The sequence below is a fragment of the Schistocerca nitens genome, chromosome 4 (genome assembly GCF_023898315.1).
Source record: "Schistocerca nitens isolate TAMUIC-IGC-003100 chromosome 4, iqSchNite1.1, whole genome shotgun sequence".
Classification (NCBI taxonomy): Eukaryota; Metazoa; Arthropoda; class Insecta; order Orthoptera; family Acrididae; genus Schistocerca; species Schistocerca nitens.
This window is the reverse complement of record NC_064617.1, coordinates 834,489,706-834,511,212: the sequence shown is the minus strand read 5'-3', so window position 1 is coordinate 834,511,212 and position 21,507 is coordinate 834,489,706. Positions and strand designations below refer to the sequence as shown.

The window sequence follows — 21,507 nt, the reverse complement described above, 5'->3', positions numbered from 1 at the left end:
CAGCCGCGGAGACGTCGCGGGATGTGCACCATCACGGGTACCAGCCGATCGAAATCACGACGACTCGAGAAACAACGCTGATCGTTCGTAACTAGGCAATGGTCTTCCCATTGTATCGAGTCGCAGACATCGCCGATGACTTCCGACGTAGCTCGATTGTGAACCCTGACAACATTCTAAAGCGTTACATATAACGAAACACGATTTATTCTAAATAACGGATTGCATGCTAATGTTTTAGCAGGACTGCTAAGATCCCCGTAGGATATGCAGGTTTACAGTAGTCGATGGTATAGGATAATGTCACTACACGTGCACCAGTTTATCGGCCGATTAACCAACAAAATGTGCGTGTGTAGGCTTGTTACCCGACCGACAGACCGGCCGATTTTTCTTGTCGAGGGTTCAGTTGGGAACGACCACCGACAACAGGAGCGTAGTTTTCTTTCTGCTTTTTTGGCTTTGTTAGCTCTAAAATAGCCAAGGCAGTTCTTGTGTCTGGGTAAGACTAATTGGTGTCTCGTAGAACATAACCACAATGAAAGTAAGAAGCACTTCGCAACTAGCGATAGGAACAGGGCGGCGCTGTAATCTCTGTGTGCATGTGTTCGGGCAGTATGCAGGCTGCCACGAAATTGGTCCATTTACATCGATGTTCTGCAAATCACATTTAAGTGCCTGACAGAGGGTTCATCGAATCACCTTCACAATTCTCTATTATTTCAATCTCGTATAACGCGCGGGAAGAATGAACACCTATATCTTTCCGTACGGAGGAGAAAGTTGGTGATTGTAATTTCGTGAGAAGATTCCGTCACAACGAAAAACGCCTTTCTTTTAATGACTTCCAGCCCAAATCCTGTATCATTTCTATGACACTCTCTCCCATATTTCGCGATAAGACAAGACGTGCTGCCCTCCTTTGAACTTTTTCGATGTACTCCGCCAATCCTATGTGGTAAGGATCCCACACCGCGCAGCAGTATTCTAAAAGAGGACGGACAACCGTAGTGTAGGCGGTCTCCTTAGTAGGTCTGTTACATTTTCTATGTGTCCTGTCAATAAAACGCAGCATTTGGTTAGCCTTCCCCACAACATTTTCTGTGTGTTCTTTCCAATTTAAATTGTTCGTAATTGTAATACCTCGGTATTTAGTTGAATTTACGACTTTTAGATTAGTCTGATTTATCGTGTAACCGAAGTTTAACGAGTTCCTTTTAACACTCATGTGGATGACCTCATACTTTTCTTAATTTAGGGTCAACTGCCACTTTTCGCACCATTCAATTATTCCAGATATCGTTTTGCAGTTTGTTTTGATCTTCTGATTATTAGTCGATGAACGACAGCGTCATCTGCAAACAACTGAAGACGGCTGCTCAGATTGTCTTCCAAATCGTTTATATAGATAAGGAACAGCAAAGGGCCTATAACACTACCTTGGGGAACGCTTTAAATTACTTCTGTTATACTCTAAGACTTTCCGTCAATTACTACTAACGGTGGCCTCTGACAGGAAATCGCAAATCCAGTAACATAACTGAGACGATTTTCCATAAGTACGCATTTTCACTACGAGCCGCTTGTGTGGTACAGTGTCAAAAGCCTTTCGGAAATCCAGGAATACGGAATCGATCTGAAATCCCTTGTCAATAGCACTCCGCATTTCATGTGAATAAAGAGGTAGTTGTGTTTCACAGGAACGATGTTTTCTAAACCCATGTTGACTGTGTGTCAATATACCGTTTCCTTGGAGGTAATTCATAATGTTCGAACACAATATATGTTCTAAAATTTTGCAGCATATCGGCGTTAACGATATGGGCCTGTAATTTACCATTACTCCTACTACCTTTCTTGAATACTGGTGTGACCTATGCAACTTTCCAGTCTTTGGGTACGGATCTTTCGTCGAGCAAACGGTTGTATATGATTGTTAAGTATGGAGCTAATGCATCAGCATACTCCGAAAGGAACCTAATTGGTTTACAGTCTGGATCAGACGACTTGCTTTTATTAAGTTGGTTGTTCGGTCAGTCGACCGATAACTTGGTGCGTGCATAGGACTTTATAGGCAGACGCACGCGTGCACCTGACACTTAAGATCGATCCAGTGGCTAGCAATGAGTAGTGCTGTTTGTCTTACAAAATGAATGTGGCAAACACAACCGCAGACTACACTGAAAACCAATAATGAGCACATGCGTAATACGGTGCTGATCCACGTTTCGAACGTAATACAGCACAGATTCTACGTGTTATGGTTTCGACTAGCCCTTAGTAGGTTTCTGGAAGTATTTAGCGCTAGATGTCAACACACGGGTCACGTAATTTCCATTAATTATGGGCCGTTGGTTTCTGGACGCGGTGCTGCTCGATGGCTTTCCAGCTGTGTTCAAAATTGGCTCTGAGCACTATGGGACTTAACATCGGTGGTCGCCAGTCCCCTAGAACTTAGAACTACTTAAACCTAACTATGGACATCACACAGACCCATACCCGAAGCAGGATTCGAACCTGCGACCGTAGCAATCGCGAATCGCGCGGTTCCGGACTGAGCACCTAGAGCCGCTCGACCACCACGGCCGGCAACTGTATCCATAGGGTTCATATTGGACGAATGCCAAGATCTCCATGTCAGTCCACTGCCGTTCTGCTGAAACCACTGTAGCACGATTGTGCACTTGTGATACGGACAATTAACGTGCTGGAAAATGCCGCGATCGTCGGGAAAGACATCAACCATGGAGAGATGCAGATGATCCGCAATAATGCTGACCTAGTCCACAGTTGCCATGCTGTCTTCGATTACTACTACAGGTTCCGTAATCCCAGACGAATGCATAAAACCGCTCTCTCAGCCTTGCGTCTTGGATGCGATGCATGTTTGGAGTAGCCGTCCCCCTGGATAATAGCATATCCGGACACGACCACGACCGGGGTTGAGCAGAAACGACAGTTACCCGACGAGGCAACACGTTTCCAACGATAAAAGATCCGATCTCAATGATTCTGCGCCCCCTGCAGTGATAACTGACGATGTCACTGGGGTATCGTGGGAATACGTAGCGTGTGTCTCCTGTGGAGTGATATGTCAGCATTGTGCTCTGCATGGTGTGTTCCCAGCCACTCGTGCCTTCTGCAGCATTGCACTCTGTCGTCAGAACTGCCACAGATCGCCACCTATCCTATTTTACATTGCGGGCAAACCTCTAACCTCCACCTTCTGTTACAGGTGTGGACTCCAACACCTTGTGGGCCACTCACGCTTACAGCGTCCTTCAGTCACCGACCACAGGTGCTCACGATAGTAGTATGCAAACAGCCAACTAGCTTCTCTGCTTCCGAGAAGCTTGTTTCCAGGCCTCGTACCGTCACTACAGTGATTTCCTATTTGTTTCCGCTCCGCTTATATAGTTTTCTTTACTGCGCCTCCCGCCCCCCCCCCCCCAACACCAGGCAGTATAGCGATGGACGTTGGTCGTAATATTCTGGATCGCTGTGTATTACCAGAACGAAGGGTAAATTTATGTTTACACTGGATATAAATACGACATAGCAGTACAGCAATTATGCAAAGTCTCCAATGTGCTTACCAACAAATGGAAGAAGCGATCATTTAAAACTGCTGAAAGAATGCTTTGCACCGTCCTTACGTGTTTTGCTGTCACCAACACCAGCTGGTGATAGCTGTCTGCGAGTTATACCTCGTACACACCCCTAACAGATAGGAAAAGAACCGCATGTTGCCTTATGGGAGACAATGCAGCCGTAGCCACACGGTCACTTTGGCCTCCAGGTGCCAGTTACAAACAACAACGTGAAGCGCTTAGAAAGTGGGCAACGGAACCCGTGGGATGGAACCTGGATAAAGTACATAAGATTCTTCTCACTAACGAGAGTAGGATTTGTCTGACACCGACTCTTAGCACTGTGTTGAGGTAGCCAGCTGCCAAATTACGACTCGGACGTGTAGTCCACGGAAAAAAAACTTTCGACGATTACATCCACCGCCTTTGTCAGAAGCAACTGACTGTCTTAAGTGCTACTACAGTAACGTCGTACAGTCCATGGACGACTTCTGATCGGCAATTACGTCATGCTGCCACAGACGCAATCACCGTCTGTTCTTTTGGAGCAGCTGCTGCCATAGAGCGTAAACAACGTGGCGGATTTCTGTTTCTTCTCAGCATCGAGAGCTGACTTCCACGCGCCATTAAGATTATATCTGCTGTCCCGGTTGAAGTTATCCTTGGACACTGTTATTACTATCGCCGTCACAGCAGCAGGCGCTACAGTCAATCGCTCCTGTCCCGGATGATGGTGGTTATCGTCGAAAGTTCGAGGTTTTACCCAGAATTTACACTGCAAGAAGTACGATAACACACCGGTATGCAAACTAAAGGAAGAAAGTAACTTCCGCATGATGTGTCACTGCCAAGTAACATTGTTAGATATAATTTGGATCACATAGGCAGAGAACTGCTACAATATATTACAGAAGGTAACTGAAAGAAACATACAGTGAGACAAACAGGAATGACACACTACATCTACACTCCTGGAAATGGAAAAAAGAACACATTGACACCGGTGTGTGTCAGACCCACCATACTTGCTCCGGACACTGCGAGAGGGCTGTACAAGCAATGATCACACGCACGGCACAGCGGACACACCAGGAACCGCGGTGTTGGCCGTCGAATGGCGCTAGCTGCGCAGCATTTGTGCACCGCCGCCGTCAGTGTCAGCCAGTTTGCCGTGGCATACGGAGCTCCATCGCAGTCTTTAACACTGGTAGCATGCCGCGACAGCGTGGACGTGAACCGTATGTGCAGTTGACGGACTTTGAGCGAGGGCGTATAGTGGGCATGCGGGAGGCCGGGTGGACGTACCGCCGAATTGCTCAACACGTGGGGCGTGAAGTCTCCACAGTACATCGATGTTGTCGCCAGTGGTCGGCGGAAGGTGCACGTGCCCGTCGACCTGGGACCGGACCGCAGCGACGCACGGATGCACGCCAAGACCGTAGGATCCTACGCAGTGCCGTAGGGGACCGCACCGCCACTTCCCAGCAAATTAGGGACACTGTTGCTCCTGGGGTATCGGCGAGGACCATTCGCAACCGTCTCGATGAAGCTGGGCTACGGTCCCGCACACCGTTAGGCCGTCTTCCGCTAACGCCCCAACATCGTGCAGCCCGCCTCCAGTGGTGTCGCGACAGGCGTGAATGGAGGGACGAATGGAGACGTGTCGTCTTCTGCGATGAGAGTCGCTTCTGCCTTGGTGCCAATGATGGTCGTATGGGTGTTTGGCGCCGTGCAGGTGAGCGCCACAATCAGGACTGCATACGACCGAGGCACACAGGGCCAACACCCGGCATCATGGTGTGGGGAGCGATCTCCTACACTGGCCGTACACCACTGGTGATCGTCGAGGGGACACTGAATAGTGCACGGTACATCCAAACCGTCATCGAACCCATCGTTCTACCATTCCTAGACCGGCAAGGGAACTTGCTGTTCCAACAGGACAATGCACGTCCGCATGTATCCCGTGCCACCCAACGTGCTCTCGAAAGTGTAAGTCAACTACCCTGGCCAGCAAGATATCCGGATCTGTCCCCCATTGAGCATGTTTGGGACTGGATGAAGCGTCGTCTCACGCGGTCTGCACGTCCAGCACGAACGCTGATCCAACTGAGGCGCCAGGTGGAAATGGCATGGCAAGCCGTTCCACAGGACTACATCCAGCATCTCTACGATCGTCTCCATGGGAGAATAGCAGCCTGCATTGCTGCGAAAGGTGGATATACACTGTACTAGTGCCGACATTGTGTATGCTCTGTTGCCTGTGTCTATGTGCCTGTGGTTCTGTCAGTGTGATCATGTGATGTATCTGACCCCAGGAATGTGTCAATAAAGTTTCCCCTTCCTGGGACAATGAATTCACGGTGTTCTTATTTCAATTTCCAGGAGTGTATATCTACATGGTTACTGTGCAATTCACACTTAAGTGCCTGGCACAGGGTTCATAGAACCATTTTCGTACTACTTCTCTACCATTCCAGTCTCGAATGGCGCGTGGGAAAAAGAAACACCAAAATCTTTCCGTTCGAGTTCTGATTTCTCTTATTTTATTATGATGATCATTTCTCCCTACGTAGGTGGGGGTCAACAAAATATTTACGCATTCGGAAGAGAAAGTTGGTGATTGAAATTTCGTAAATAGATCTCGCCGCAAAGAAAACCGCCTTTGTTTCAGTGACTGCGACCTCAACTCGCGTATCATATCAGTGACACTCTCACCGTTATTGCGCGATAAAACGAAACGAGCTGCCCTTATTTGCACTCTCTCGATGTCCCCCATCAATCCTACTCGGTAAGGATCCCATACCGCGCAGCAGTATTCCAGCAGAGGACGGATAAGTGTAATGAAAGCTGTCTCTCTAGTGGCTTTGTAGCATCTTGTAAGTGTTCTGGCAACTAAGCGCACTCCTTGTTTCGCCTTCCCCATTATATTATCTATGTGGTCTTTCCAATTTAAGTTGCTCGTAATTGGAATTCCTAGGTGTTTAGTCGAACTGACAGCCCTTAGATTTGTGAGATTTATCGTATACTCAAAATTTATTGGATTTCATCGGATTTCTCTTATTTCAAGACAAATGCCGGCACGGTAGCTCAGCGTGTTTTGTCAGAGGGTTAGCTGCCCTCTGTAATAAAAAAACTGAGTTAATCGATCAACAACGAACTTAAACGGATGTCTCACGACGTCCGCCCCAAGCAGATGCAACGAACGAAAGCGAACAAAATGAGATTACAAAAAGACAACAGTTACACTTTATTATGGTTCCCAGGACGTTTCAAAATGCGCAAACTGTTCCTTGTTCAAACGTATGTGAATTCCTAAGGGACCAAGCTGCTGAGGTCATCGGTCCTTAGACTTGTATATTACTCAAACTAACTTACGCTAAGAACGATACACACACCCATGCCCAAGGGAGGACTCGAACCTCCGGCGGGAGGGGCCGTGCAATCCGTGACATGGCGCCACAAACCGCGCGGCACCTGATTCTTACTACGGCGTGTGAGCACCGTGGACGACAATGCATGCTCTGTAACGCGCTCCCATGCTCGCCACAAAGTTTATAAGGAGTTCATGTGGTAGAGCGTTCCATTCCTCCGCCAGTGCGGTTGGTGGCTGCTGCATTGTCGTTTGTGCATGTGCATGTGCAGTAGTGAGTCAACCCAGCTCATCCCACACCTGCTCGATGGGATTGGAAGTCGGGAAGGACAGTCGGGTAGGACAGTCGATTCGCCGAATATCCCATCTTTCTATGAGCTGCTTCACCGTCACAGTTCGATGCGGTCAGGTATTATCAACCATATAGATAAAGCCAGGGCTGAATGTACCCCTTAAAACTGCATATGGAGAAGGTGTACAGTGTCACAATAACGTTGACTAGTGAGTGTTCCATGTTGAAAGATTTGCAGATCTTTACCCCAAGACAATATTTTGCCTTCCCACATCGTAACACCTGCACCATCCAAACGATCATGTTCGACGATGTTCCTGGGCACATAACATGTTCTTACCTATACCCATATAAGGGTACGTCCAGCATTACCGTCTTGGTGGTGCAGGTGTTATGGTGTGGAGAGGCATAATGTTCCGTGTGTGCGAACAGATCTCCAAAACTATGAACACAGTACAGTGACCAGTCAGCCTTACACTGAACCCTTCCCCTTGTGGATCTTTTCAGAGGTGGATTCAGCACTGACCTCATCTTTATGGTCGACAATACGCGACCGCATCGAACTGAGTACGTGGAGCAGCTCTTGGAACGAGGGAATACTCGGAAAATGTATTGGTCTGCCCATTCCGAAGGCTAATATCCCAATGAATACGTAAAGGATGCGTTGAGGATATGCATTGCAGCACGTACGCATACAACAACGACCGTCCAGAAATGGTTCAAATGGCTCTGAGCACTATGGGACTTAACATCTGAGATTACCAGTTCCCTAGAACTTAGAACTACTTAAACCTAACTCACCTAAGGACATCACACACATCCATTCCCGAGGCAGGATTTGAACCTGCGACCGTAGCGGTCGCGCGGTTCCGGAATGAAGCGCCCAGAACCGCTCGGCAACACCGGCCGGCTACCATCCAAAAGTTTTAAGCCGCGCTGGTGGAGGAATAGAACGTCTTAAGACAGGAACTCCTTAGCAAACTTGTGGCCAGCATGGAAACAGATTGTAGAGCACGCATTACAGTCCGTGGTTATTACACACCCTACCAAACACCATATTCCACCTTTTTAAAGCCCAGGGAATGATCAAGAACCTCGTTGACTTGAGAGTAATATTATTGTATTTAAATAAAATACACTACTGGCCATTAAAATTGCTACACTGCGAAGATGATGTACTACAGACGCGAAATTTAACCGACAAGAAGAATATGCTCTGATATGCAAATGATTAGCTTTTCAGAGTATGGACACAAGATTCGCGCCGGTGGCGACACCTACAACGCTCTCACATGAGGAAAGTTTCCAACCGATTTCTCATACACAAACAGCAGTTGACCGGCGTTGCCTGGTGAAACGTTGTTGTGATGCCTCCAGTAAGGAGGAGAAATGCGTACCATCACGTTTCCGACTTTGTTAAAGGTCGCACTGTAGTCTATCGCGATTACGGTTTATCGTATCGCGACATTGCTGCTCCCGTTGGTGGAGATCCAATGACTGTTAGCAGAATATGGAATCGGTGGATTCAGGAGGGTAATACGGAACGCCGTGCTGGATCCCAACGGCCTCGTATCACTAGCAGTCGAGATGACAGGCATCTTATTTGCATGGCTGTAACGGATCGTACAGCCACGTCTCTATCCCTGAGTCAACACAAGGGGACGTATGCAAGACAAAAACCATCTGCACGAACAGTTCGACGTCGTTTACAGCAGCATGGACTATCAGCTCGGAGACTGTGGCTGCGGTTACACTTGACGCTGCATCACAGACAGGAGCGCCTTTCGGCTGAATCCAGATTCTGTTTACAGAATCACGATGGTCGCATCCGTGTTTGGCGACATCGCGCTGAACGCACATCGGAAGCGTATATTCGTCATCGCCATACTGGCATATCACCCGGCGTGATGGTATGGGTTGCCATTGGTTACACGTCTCGGTCACCTCTTGTTCGCAGTGACGGCACTTTGAACAGTGGACGTTACATTTCAGATGTGTTACGAACCATGGCTCTACCCTTCATTCGATCCCTGCGAAACCCTACATTTCAGCAGGATAATGCACGACCGCATGTTGCAGGTCCTGTACGGGCCTTTCTGGATACAGAAAATGTTCGACTGCTGCCCTGGCCAGCACATTGTCCAGATCTCTCACCAACTGAAAACGCCTGGCCAATGGTGGCGAGCAACTGGCTCGTCACAATACACCAATCACTACTCTTGATGAACCGTGGTCTCGTGTTGAAGCTGCATGGGCAGCTGTACCTGTACACGCCATCCAAGCTCTGTTTGACTCAATGCCCAGGCGTATCAAGGCCGTTATTACGGCCAGAGGTGGTTGTTCTGGGTGCTGACTCCTCAGGATCTATGCACCCAAATTGCGTGAAAATTTAATCACGTCAGTTCTAGTATAATATATTTGTCCAATGAATACCCGTTTATCATCTGCATTTCTTCTTGGTGTAGGAATTTTAATGGCCAGTAGTGTAGTTGTTCTGTTTCTCTCATTGTGTATTTATTTCACTTCGCTCTTGTACATTCTTTTAATGCGTGGCCCAGTTTCATCGAACTACGCTTTTTGGCAGTGATTTATCGTGCGAAAGATACTTCCGTGCCTAAGTTTTGGACACCGGTGTATCTCACACAAGACTGTCGTCTCGAAAAACTTGGTTTTCATATAAAAATCTCTTACTTCTGTACACTTTGAATTCTAGCGCCTCACTGAGAACCGATACAACCAGATCGGGTAACAGCTCGCCCAGCGCCGGTGCGTAGCGTTTTTGGTAACAATGAAGAGTGGTGTGAGGATAGATCCATTCCATTCTCTGGCTGAGCGATTCCGGTGAAGAACAAAGCATAGCAGAGAGGAGCGGATTCCAACGAGAGCAGTGAACAGGGAGCAGACAACAGAGAACGAGTCGTGACGGAGAGCCGGTCTGGTAACGCGCCTGCCGCGCCGGGGCGTCGCCGGCCACAAACGGGGAGTAAGCGCTGGGCGTGAGGCGCCGCCCAGCGCCGCTGGTAGCCCCGGGGGCGGCATTGTGGCTCGGCCTCCACCTGCTATTGGCCGTCATTATCGAGGAACATGCGAGCGGAACGAGGGGGTCCATTCCGGGGTGGCTGCGCCTCCTTTATGTAAACTGCAAGTTGCGAGGGCGTCGCTACTGCACGACTACTCGTTTACCGCCTCTGCCGGTGAACCCCTCTACCCACGTTTCTACCTTGCTTGTTTCCTCCTTTCGACGGATCTCCTCTCATCTGATCGTAAGTATCAGGAACCCACTGACCACTAGACGTCACAACAGGTGGCGCACCAGTATGAAATGAAGAGGGGAGTAATGAGTTGTCAATATAGAAGCAGTAACAGCAGAATGTGTTGGTTAGGAGAGCTCAGTGACTTTGAATGTGCTCTAGCCACCGGATGTCGCATGACTACATCCATCAGGGACATGTCGACTCTTATAAAACTGCCCGTGTTGACTGTTGCTAATGTGATTGTGAAGATGTGGTGGTGGTGGTGGTGGTGGTGGTGGTGGTTAGTGTTTAACGTCCCGTCGACAACGAGGTCATTAGAGACGGAGCGCAAGCTCGGGTTAGCGAAGGATTGGGAAGGAAATCGGCCGTGCCCTTTCAAAGGAACCATCCCGGCATTTGCCTGAAACGATTTAGGGAAATCACGGAAAACCTAAATCAGGATGGCTGGAGACGGGATTGAACCGTCGTCCTCCCGAATGCGAGTCCAGTGTGCTAACCACTGCGCCACCTCGCTCGGTGAAAATGTGGTGATGTGATTGGGAAGATGTGGTGATGTGATTGAGAAGATGTGGTGATGTGATTGAGAAGATGTGGTGATGTGATTGAGAAGATGTGGTGATGTGATTGAGAAGATGTGGTGATGTGATTGGGAAGATGTGGTCATGTGATTGGGAAGATGAGGTGCAACCACAGCTGGAGCAAGACCCGGCAGATCTCGTGTTTTGACGGACAGGGATCACTGAGCGTTACGGAGAGTGCTTGTATAAAATCACATGAAATCAGCGATAGGTATCACTCCTGAGTTCCGAAATGCTACCAGCATGCCAGGTAGCACAATGACTGCACGTAGGTGGTTTACAGATAATGGGGTGCAATGGTGGACCAGTTCCTCATAAGCCGCACATTTCTGTCATCAGTGCTAAGTGACGCTTGAGGTGATGTAAACAGCGACGTCACCGAACTGTGGATGAGTGGAATCGAGCGATTTTGAGTGCTGAATCAGAGGCTCCATGAAGTAAAGCATGTCAGTTTCTTTTGTCCTGCACTTTCGCCCGCAGACTTCCCAGTTTGGAAACCATTACTTCTCGGATGGTACCGATCCATCTCATCCTCTGCCGTCATCTTCTCCTCGTGCCTTTGATCTTCCCCGCATAATCTCTTTTTCCAGGGAATCGCGTCTTCTCATAACACACCCAAAGTGTGCCAGTTTTGTTTCAGTATCAGACCTACCAATCTGATTTTATTTATTGTAATACTGACCCATTCATTCTCTTTGTGGTCCACAGAATTTTAAGGAGTTTCCTCCAATACCATAATTCAAAGGTATCTATGCTACGCCGTCCAGCCTTACTAACAGCCCAGGTCTTCCATCCGCATACCACAAGCAGGAAGGCAATATTCGATATTGCGGTGCCTGCGTTATTCTGAATTACGATGCAAAGTTCCTGTGGACATGCAGTCATGTCCATGCATGTCCAGAGGAACATGCACTAGGGCAACTACAGCCATTATGAAATACATTAAATATATTTGCAATTGCCAATACGGACAACCATCAGCTGTAGAATGGAATGACGACAATGAAAATTTGTGCTGGACCGAAACTCGAACCAAGATTTCCCACTCTCCAATTCATCGAACTTTGATTTTAAAATCACATTAACTTCAGTATCATCAGTGTGCAGTTCTTTCTTATATAGATCAACAAATATCAATGTCCTCTTCTTTTTTCGACTTTTACCTTTTCTATCCCCTATCACTCCAATTACCTTTGGAGAAAAGAGAACCACTTGCATCAATATCATTGATAATATCAAGAGCTCAGATGGAAGCCCAGTTCTAAGCAAAGAAGGGAAAGCAGGAAGGTGGAAGGAGTATATAGAGGGTCTATACAAGAGCGATGTTCTTGTGGACAATATTATAGAAATTGAAGAGAATGTAGACGAAGATGAAATAGGAGATATGATCCTGCGTGAAGAGTCTGACAGAGCACTGAAAGACCAAAGTCGAAACAAGGCCCCAAGAGTAGACAACATTCCATTAGAACTACTGACAGCCTTGGGAGAGCCACACCTAACAAAACTCTACCATCTAGTGAGCAAGATATATGACACAGGCGAAATATCCTCAGACTTCAAGAAGAATATAATGATCCCAATCCCAAAGAAAGCAGGTGTTGACAGATGTGAAAATTACCGAACTATCAGTTTAATAATCCACGGCTGTAAAATACTAACACGAATTCTTTACAGACGAATGGAAAAACTGGTAGAAGCGGACCTCGGGGAAGATCAGTTTGGATTCCGTAGAAATGTTGGAACACGTGAGGCAGTACTGACCCTACAACTTATCTTAGAAAATAGATTAAGGAAAGGCAAACCTACGTTTCTAGCATTTGTAGACTTAGAGAAAGCTTTTGACAATGTTGACTGGAATACTCTCTTTCAAATTCTGAAGGTGGCAGGGGTAAAATACAGGGAGCGAAAGGCTATTTACAATTTGTACAGAAACCAGATGGCAGTTATAAGAGTCGAGGGGAATGAAAGGGAAGCAGTGATTGGGAAGGGAGTAGGCAGGGTTGTAGCCTATCCCCGATGTTATTCAATCTGTATATTGGGGAGGCCGTAAAGGAAACAAAAGAAAAATTCGGAGTAGGTATTAAAGTCCATGGAGCAGAAGTAAAAACATTGAGGTTCGCCGATGACATTGTAATTCTGTCAGAGACAGCAAAGGACTTGGAAGAGCAGCTGAACGGAATGGTCAGTGTCTTGAAAGGAGGATGTAAGATGAACATCAACAAAAGCAAAACGAGGATAATGGAATGTAGTCGAATTAAATCGGGTGATGTTGCGGGAATTAGATTAGGAAATGAGATACTTAAAGCAGTAAAGGAGTTTTGCTATTTGGGGAGCAAAATAATTGATGATGGTCGAAGTAGTGGAGATATAAAATGTAGACTGGCAATGGCAAGGAAAGCGTTTCTGAAGAAGAGAAATTTGTTAACATCGGGTATAGATTTAAGTGTCAGGAACTCGTTTCTGAAAGCATTTGTATGGATTGTAGCCATGTATGGAAGTGAAACATGGACGATAAATAGTTTAGACAAGAAGAGAATAGAAGCTTTCGAAATGTGGTGCTACAGAAGAATGCTGAAGATTAGGTGGGTAGATCACATAACTACCGAGGAGGTATTGAACAGAATTGGAGAGCAGAGAAATTTGTGGCACAACTTGACTAGAAGAAGGGATAGGTTGGTAGGACATGTTCTGAGGCATCAATGGATCACCAATTTAGTATTGGAGGGCATCGTGGAGGGTAAAAATCGTAGAGGGAGACCAAGAGATGAATACACTAAGCAGATTCAGAAGGATGTAGGTTGCAGTAGGTACTGGGAGATGAAGAATCTTGCACAGGATAGAGTAGCATGGAGAGCTGCATCAAACCAGTCTCTGGACTGAAGATCACAACAACAATATCATTCCAATTTTCCCCCTTGCATCTTCCTCTGCTGTGTGAACACTTCTGATCAGATAGTGTGTGTCTTTGCAGAGAACCTTGTCCAAAAAATCCAGGCGCACGGTTTCCTACAGAGAAGCAAGGTGAAGAGGAGTCATTCCGTTGGGTAATGGAGCCGGGATTGCTAAGTATCATAATTCAGGTAAGTTTCTCCCGATTTTCCTGTTAAAAAACTCCACTAACGATTAAACCTTTAAATTTCTGATTACACATAAACAGATGATTTTTACCCTTCTGAGGAAGGCATGAAGAGCTGAGGCAAAATATTTGTCAATAGCCTCATTAGAGAATTAATGGTGTAGATGACCTGTTCGTCTGCATGACTGCTGTTTCGTCGTTTACTCAACTGAGAAACGCAAAGGTTCTTCGGAGGAGATTGGGAAGTCAAAAAAATGTCAAAGTTCAATTCATGGCTTTTACTCGTATGTTGTGTCATACGTGTAGTTCCAACACCGTATCTAGTGAAAATAATAAACCAGTAATCCTGTTAAAATAAGAAATCACCACAACTGTGTTTATACACATTTATATTGTGAAAACCGGTTTCGTTCAAAAGAACATCCGGTTATACTGCCAGTGTGACCTGATGATAGGCTTTTGAACGAAACAAGTCTTAACAATGTAAATGTATCTCAATACAGCAATGATGTTTTCTGATTAATATTATAGGAAATAAGCGTGTTCCACAGGTCGCTTTGCAGGCTTCTAGGGATTGTAGAGGGGACTTGGTGGCTAATGTTTTGGTAAGGTACCTATATCCTAAAGCGTGCCGTTTGGTAATGAAATTTGTTTGTAGACGGTATCACTTTCAAATGTCCCGCTTCACGGTATGCACACGAAATGGCAGAAGGGCGCTGTCGTTAGTCCCTGTTTTAATGTTATAACGTCATATACCAGTTCCTCCCAACTACATAAACGGCTGCGAGAAGGTGGGGTGGTTGTCTGTGGTGCTCCAGCGATGCGCTACTCTCTTTCTCTACTCTGAAGAGGACGTTTTTCATCACGTAGGAGAGAACCTGACAATTTCCCGAAACATTGCCCGTCCCATCCGGACACATGTCACATGTCAGAGTTCATTATCTGCAATGCATGCGTATACTGAAGAGGGAGATCTGAAACTGATCCTATCTTCAAACTTGTTTTGCATCCATACAGCACATTTCCGTATAAAAGTTCCTAATCAAGTGTACCTGCGAAGTCCTCTCTAGAACCCCCACCAGTCTTTAATAAGAATGGTGAAATACCCTGTGGATTTGAATTTTAGAGCTGTATTTGTTAATTATAGTTTTAGAAGCGTCAGTCCTGAAAAAAAATTACAACCTTTTTTCAGTTTTGAAATGTCTGGATCGTAATAGTATGCCAACTGTTTTGATAAATACCTGGAACTCTAACTGGAGCACGTTGACATTTACGATTAGAGGTATGTGTATCTTACTATCAGTTCCATACTGTGAATATTTTAAATCTTATATTTTCGATTTAAGAGCCGCAAGTTTAATGTTATAAAGTCAACTGTAGCATTTATTTCCACTTATTAAACGCATAAGGTAGTTTAGTCTGCTAATTACAGCAGCGCCATTCAAAGGAACTGCTCGTATGTGTGACCAATGACCTGTCTACATGCAGTATATCGTCGGAACATTGTCGTGTCCTTTCGAAATTTCCTAGCATGTTCGCAATGGTGCCAGCAGCGACGGCAATTCTAGCAATGGGGTCTTCTGTTTCCACAACTGTTTCATACACCAATGCTTCATATGTCCCAAGAGGAAAAATCCAGACACGTGAAGTCACGTGACGTGTAACCTTGGCCGGTTCATCGATTCCCAAAGGTGACACTCAGACGATTACTTACAGCAGTGCTCCAATGGGCCGGCATCCCATCGTTCTGGAAGCACAGCCTCTGTCTAATAAGTTTCCTTTAATTTACGTCTATGGTCACAAACTTTTTGAAACCAGGGACAAAGTGGACTGAAAATAGAAAGACACTCCATGGAGAAAAATGAGAGAATCGTGGAAGATCAAAGAACACTCAAATGAGGCAGGATGCAGTACGTGATCTTGCTGAGTCTCGACGCAAATAAGAATTTGAGGTATGTATTATATATACTGTAGTGTCGGCAGAAGAGCCAACACCGTGTTGCTAGAGGAGGCCGAAATGCACGCGTTTAATTACACGCAGACTGGCGTGAGGTCTGGAACAGGACAATGTCTTGAGAATTGCAAATAAAGTACGTAGATGATGTAATATTTAACTTTAATCCATAATTGGTGTACATCGCTCTTGACGGTACAGGTTTTATAATAAGGTCAATATAACTGGTAATGGCGCCTTGCTAGGTCGTAGCAAATGACGTAGCTGAAGGCTATGTTAACTATTGTCTCGGCAAATGAGAGCGTGATTGTCAGTGAACCATTCCTATGAACGTCGGCTGTACAACTGGGGCGAGTGCTAGTACGTCTCTCTAGACCTGCCGTGTGGCGGCGCTCTGTCTGCGATCACTGACAGTGGCGACACGCGGGTCCAACGTATACTAATGGACCGCGGCCGATTTAAAGGCTACCACCTTGCAAGTGTGGTGTCTGGCGGTGACACCACATATACTATTAATGAAACTGAATTTTTATGATATAACATGTAAAATCACACAATGCACGACCTGCTGTGTAACAGGCAGCAGGTCTTTACTTGAGAAATAAACGAACTCTGCCTACCTTTGCACTCGTTGGCGTGCGTGGCGGTGGCGCGGCCCCAGGGCCGGTCGAAGTGGAACGGCTTGCAGCGCTCGCAGTCGCGGCCGGCCGTGTTGTGCTTGCAGTCGCAGGCGAGCTGGCCGTCGCGGCCCACGGGCACGCAGCGCGCCGCGTGGCCGTTGCACTTGCAGCGGCCGCCCACCGAGAAGTCGCTGACGGCGTAGTGGGCCGGCAGCGGGCCGCCCTGCCCCGGGGGTGGCGGGGGCGGCGAGGCGAGCGTGCCGCCGCGGTACACCAGCAGCCCGTTGGCGCCCGGCTCGGCCGAGATGCTGGCCGCCGCCACCGGCAGAGACTCCGGGGGCGGCAGCGGCGACGGCTCCCCTCCGGGGCCCGGCACCGGACCGGACGCCGCCCCCGCGGCCTCCTCCTCGTCCAGGCTGTGCGGCAGCGTCAGCCGGTTGAACACCACCTGCCACACGCAACCGACTCCGCGTCACCACACTTTTCTGATTGCTTAGAGCGCTCAACATCGTGGCTACCAGCGTAACACTTACGAGATTAATGTGGTTAAAATACGGATAATGCACACATATCGGAAGTTACACAACATCACACTTCCAGTCACTCATTCTTTTCTTACATTAAAATACACATTCACTCTGCACCTGATCTGCGGAACAGAATTAAAGGATCAGTTTTTAGATTTTTTTTTCTCTTCACTTGCTGCCAATTATTTAACGACCCATATTCTAATTGCTTATGGTGGGTCGTTAAGAGCCTCTTGGCCATCGTGACTGGCTTCTGGGATAGCTAAGTAATACCATCCCGGCTCCCGCCTCCCGCCTCCACTCATACCGTTGCCCGTCTTCTGTCACGTGCAGGTGGGCTCTTGTTTCTTTGGTTTGGCTGGTTGGTTGATTTGGGGCAGGGGAACAAACAGCGAGTTCAAAAAATGGCTCTAAGCACTATGGGACTTAACATCTGTGGTCATCAGTCCCCTAGAACTTAGAGTTACATAAACCTAACAAACCTAAGGACATCACACATACCCATGCCCTAGGCAGGATTCGAACCTGCAACCCTAGCGGTCGCGCCGTTCCAGACTGTAGCGCGTAGAGCTGCTCGGTCACCCCGGCCGGTAAACAGCGAGGTATCGGTCCCATCGGATTACCGAAGGGTAGGGAAGAAAGTCGGCCGTGCCCTTTCAAGGGAACCATCCCGGCATTTTCCTGAAGTGATATAGGAAAATCATGGAAGACCTAAATCATGATGGACGGATGCGAGTTTGAACCGTCGTCCTCACGGATGCGAGTTTGAACCGTCGTCCTCCCGAATGCCGCTCCCGTAATTGTCTCCGATTGCGACGCATAAGTTTGAAGTGTGGCTCAAGTATGCCTACAGTCTCTCCTGTGATGGTGCAAAAGCGTAGCGTCCTACGAAATCACTCTCTGGGACGACGACGATTTTAACAACAAGGTGCGCCGCGCGCGATTAGCCGAGCGGTCTAGGGCGCTGCAGTCATGGACTGTGCGGCTGGTCCCGGCGGAGGTTCGAGTCCTCCCTCGGGCATGGGTGTATGTGTTCGTCCTTAGGATAATTTAGGTTAAGTAGTGTGTAAGCTTAGGGACTGATGACCTTAGCAGTTAAGTCCCATAGGATTAAAAAAAAAAAAGAAAACAAAGAAAGAGAAAAAAAGACAACAAGGTGTCGACACAAGCAAAAGAGAAGCCACAGCTCAGAAGTTCATGCGACGTATACGGTGGGTTAATGATATCACATCGGCACTAAGTTTCACAAAACTTTTGCCCAACGCCACCGCTGACGTGACACAAGATGGGAAGGTCGTCACCGCCCAAGGTACCCACATTTCGCCCCTTCCTCTGACGCCTTTGCGATGGACGTCAGAACAGCGGTGCCCGGCGCAGCTTTCTGATGTCTGGCCGAGGACGGCATTTCAGACACACCACTGCTGACAATCCACACGAAGAAGCCTCAGGGGGCGGCGTACAGGGCGTCAATGAAACCGGCCATTTCCTTGCGACATGTATTCCCACACGTTTCGTGGTCGAAAACGACAGTTTGCTGTGTGATAAGACAAACGAAGACTTTCTTGACAATCTTCGATGCTGCTAACATCCACCTAATGTATAACCGTTCTGCACGCACATCGTAGGCTAGCAACTCTTTTGGAGTGTGGATCGACCGTAATTTTTGCTCTGGTGTAGAGGGTAGAACCATTAGGGACCATCTAAAACCATTCCACGAAATTTGAACATGAGCCGAAGCAGCAAAGGCTCTTTATACTTTTTCAGCCATCCTGTTTCACATCCTCCTATGCTGTCATCACAGAGGGGTGCAGCAACGTTAACACATGTATGAATATAATGGCAAAGGGTTCCTCTAACAACATGCAGTTCGGAAAAACTCTAGGTGGCACCCATCCATATTCACTGAGAGTTTTAAAAATGTGGCTTTATCGACAAAACAAGTGAAGTAGCAGTTGGCGCCAGCACTTGGGCAACGACTTGGCACACCTCTGGCAACAGTTGTCTGCCTGTAGGCGCCTAGGAGTACTTCACAGCTGCCAACGAGGGTTTTGCCGAAATGGGATTCTTACAGGGGACACCTCCCCATTGTATTCATGCATATATCAATGTCGCACCCCTCTGTGATCGCGCCACAATAGTGCTTGAAACAGGCAGGTCGAGAAAGTATACGCACCGTTTGCTGCTTCTGAGCCGTGCGCGCCTCGCGTTGGTGCCGTTGGTAGGTTGGCATCGTGTAATAGGGATAGTGGCGTCTCGTTTTCTTCTTCTGTTCACTGGCGCCACTGTCCGCAAGTGGCAGCAGCATCGTTTATCGGTATCTAGTTACCGTAGTATCTTTGGAAGGACGTGAAGTGTTTTTCCGTGTCGGGTGTGTCGCTAGTTCGGTTCGGACAGAGCAGCAGAGAGGTCCGGCAGCGAGAGGACATGCCAGGACTGCTGGTAGCACGAAGACATTGCTGGATCGAGGGGCTGTAGTTGTGAGGGCCACAACCTCGTTGTCCACTGGACCCAGAACGCTGAGTTGAGTGAACATTAATCCAGTAGTGAAACCTCCACTATTTGTGATCACGCCATTTGTTTGTGCGTTGCTGCTCGTAGGGTCACCGTGAGACGAACAGCAACAAGTGGAGCGTGTCTAGTTGGCGGAAACTATTAACCGTCTTCTATTGCCTGTTATTAGTTTTTGAATTTTGTGTTATTAATGGTGAAGTGCAACCAGCGGTATTTTACTGAGTAGTGGCCGCTAACGCCCCAATTACCTGCCCAGGAGATTAGCGTATTTTTGCGGCAGTGTACTACTTCTCGTCTTGCCGATGCAGTCTAGCATGACGTGTAGGTAGATAGCCTCCTTCATTGCAGTGTGGATTGTTGTTTCCTTTGTCTACCTTGGTTGTAGTAGTTCCTTCGGCCTTTCGATGTTTTAAACACCGGATTCTGAAGACGCAGTGCTGTTTGTCACTTCGCCCTCTCTTGAATTAATCCATCGTTGTACTGGTTATCACACGTTAGGTGGATTTGGTAAGAGGATTGATCGGCGTTTAAACTGTCCCTAGTTTGAGTTGCCATCCTGTTACGTGAGCATAACTCTTGGCTGCCTGTCTCATCGCTTAAGCAGCTGTAGGGACTTTTCTCAGGTCAATCCTTTGAGCACTGTCCATGGATCACTCCCTTCTTTATTCGGTCTGATTGTGTCAATTGTTTAAAAATAATATTTTGTTTAAATTATTCCTATTGATTGTGGTCTTCAGCCAACAAATAATTTGAATTCTTCTTAATAAGGCCTTCAGCCGTCAGTGTAGATTGTGTTACAGTCAAGTTTTTTAAAATGATTGTTTTTAAAAAATTATTTCCTTAAATAAAGTGTGTGTTTACTGTGCAACCAACGGTAACTGATTAGGCCCCATCCACACCTTTCCCTGATTTCCTAAGTTACGCGTACCAGATTCCGATCACGTTCAAATTTATCCTGTACACCACAGCAAAAATTGCGGTTGCACTGCACTCCAAGGCTGTGAGATCACATTCAATGGGGTTGCTAGAACACGATGTCATTAGAGAAGGGTTGATGTCAGCATCATCAAACACTGTCAAGAACGTCTTCTTGTAGCTCATCGCACTGCAAACTGTCGTTTTTGACCGCGAAATGTTAGTGGATCCACGTCTCTAGGAAAGTGGTGGCTTCATTGACGCTACTGAGCCGTTTTCGTGTCGGTTGTGAGCGGCGGGCTGTCTGAAAAGTTTTCCGCGGCCACACACAAGAAAAACAGTGGGCATCGCGGTTCTGACTTCCATCGGAGAGGCATCAAAATATGGGGTGAAATGTGACAGAGCGTCTGTGTAGACTTTTCCATCGTGTGACAGATCCACAGTGGCGTGGGAGCTCTGCCCTTTATTTATCATGTGCTGAGACTTTACTGTGTGAAGCGTCGTCGGGGCGCCACACTTTTGCGCAATTACAGAGGAAGCTTGTTGGCGCCTTTGCACTAAATTTCACACTTATGCGTCACAATGGAATACAATTAAGATGAGTCGAAAACGTTATCTTTTAATTCCGTTACGCGGTGTACATCTGCATGTACACTCTGCAAACCAATGAACTGCATGGCCCAGGATACGTCCTACTATAAAAGTTGTAAGGGTGAAATCACAACTTCAGAAAATTTACTGGCTTCATACAGATATGATTTTTATGTATACAGACTGAAGTAGCGAGAGAAGATTTTTATCAAGTCCGGGTATCGAA

At 47.1% G+C, this 21,507-nt stretch overlaps 1 protein-coding gene across 1 annotated transcript in view; it reads right to left on the bottom strand.

Annotated features, from left to right (window-relative positions):
* The window catches only part of LOC126251999 (netrin-1-like), a 338,660-nt gene that overhangs the window by 256,994 nt on the left and 60,159 nt on the right, over nucleotides 1–21,507 (bottom strand). Inside the window, exon 2 of the mRNA XM_049952782.1 lies at nucleotides 16,738–17,185. Within this exon, the coding sequence (XP_049808739.1) occupies nucleotides 16,738–17,185 (448 nt within the window). The remainder of the gene's footprint in view (nucleotides 1–16,737; nucleotides 17,186–21,507) is intronic.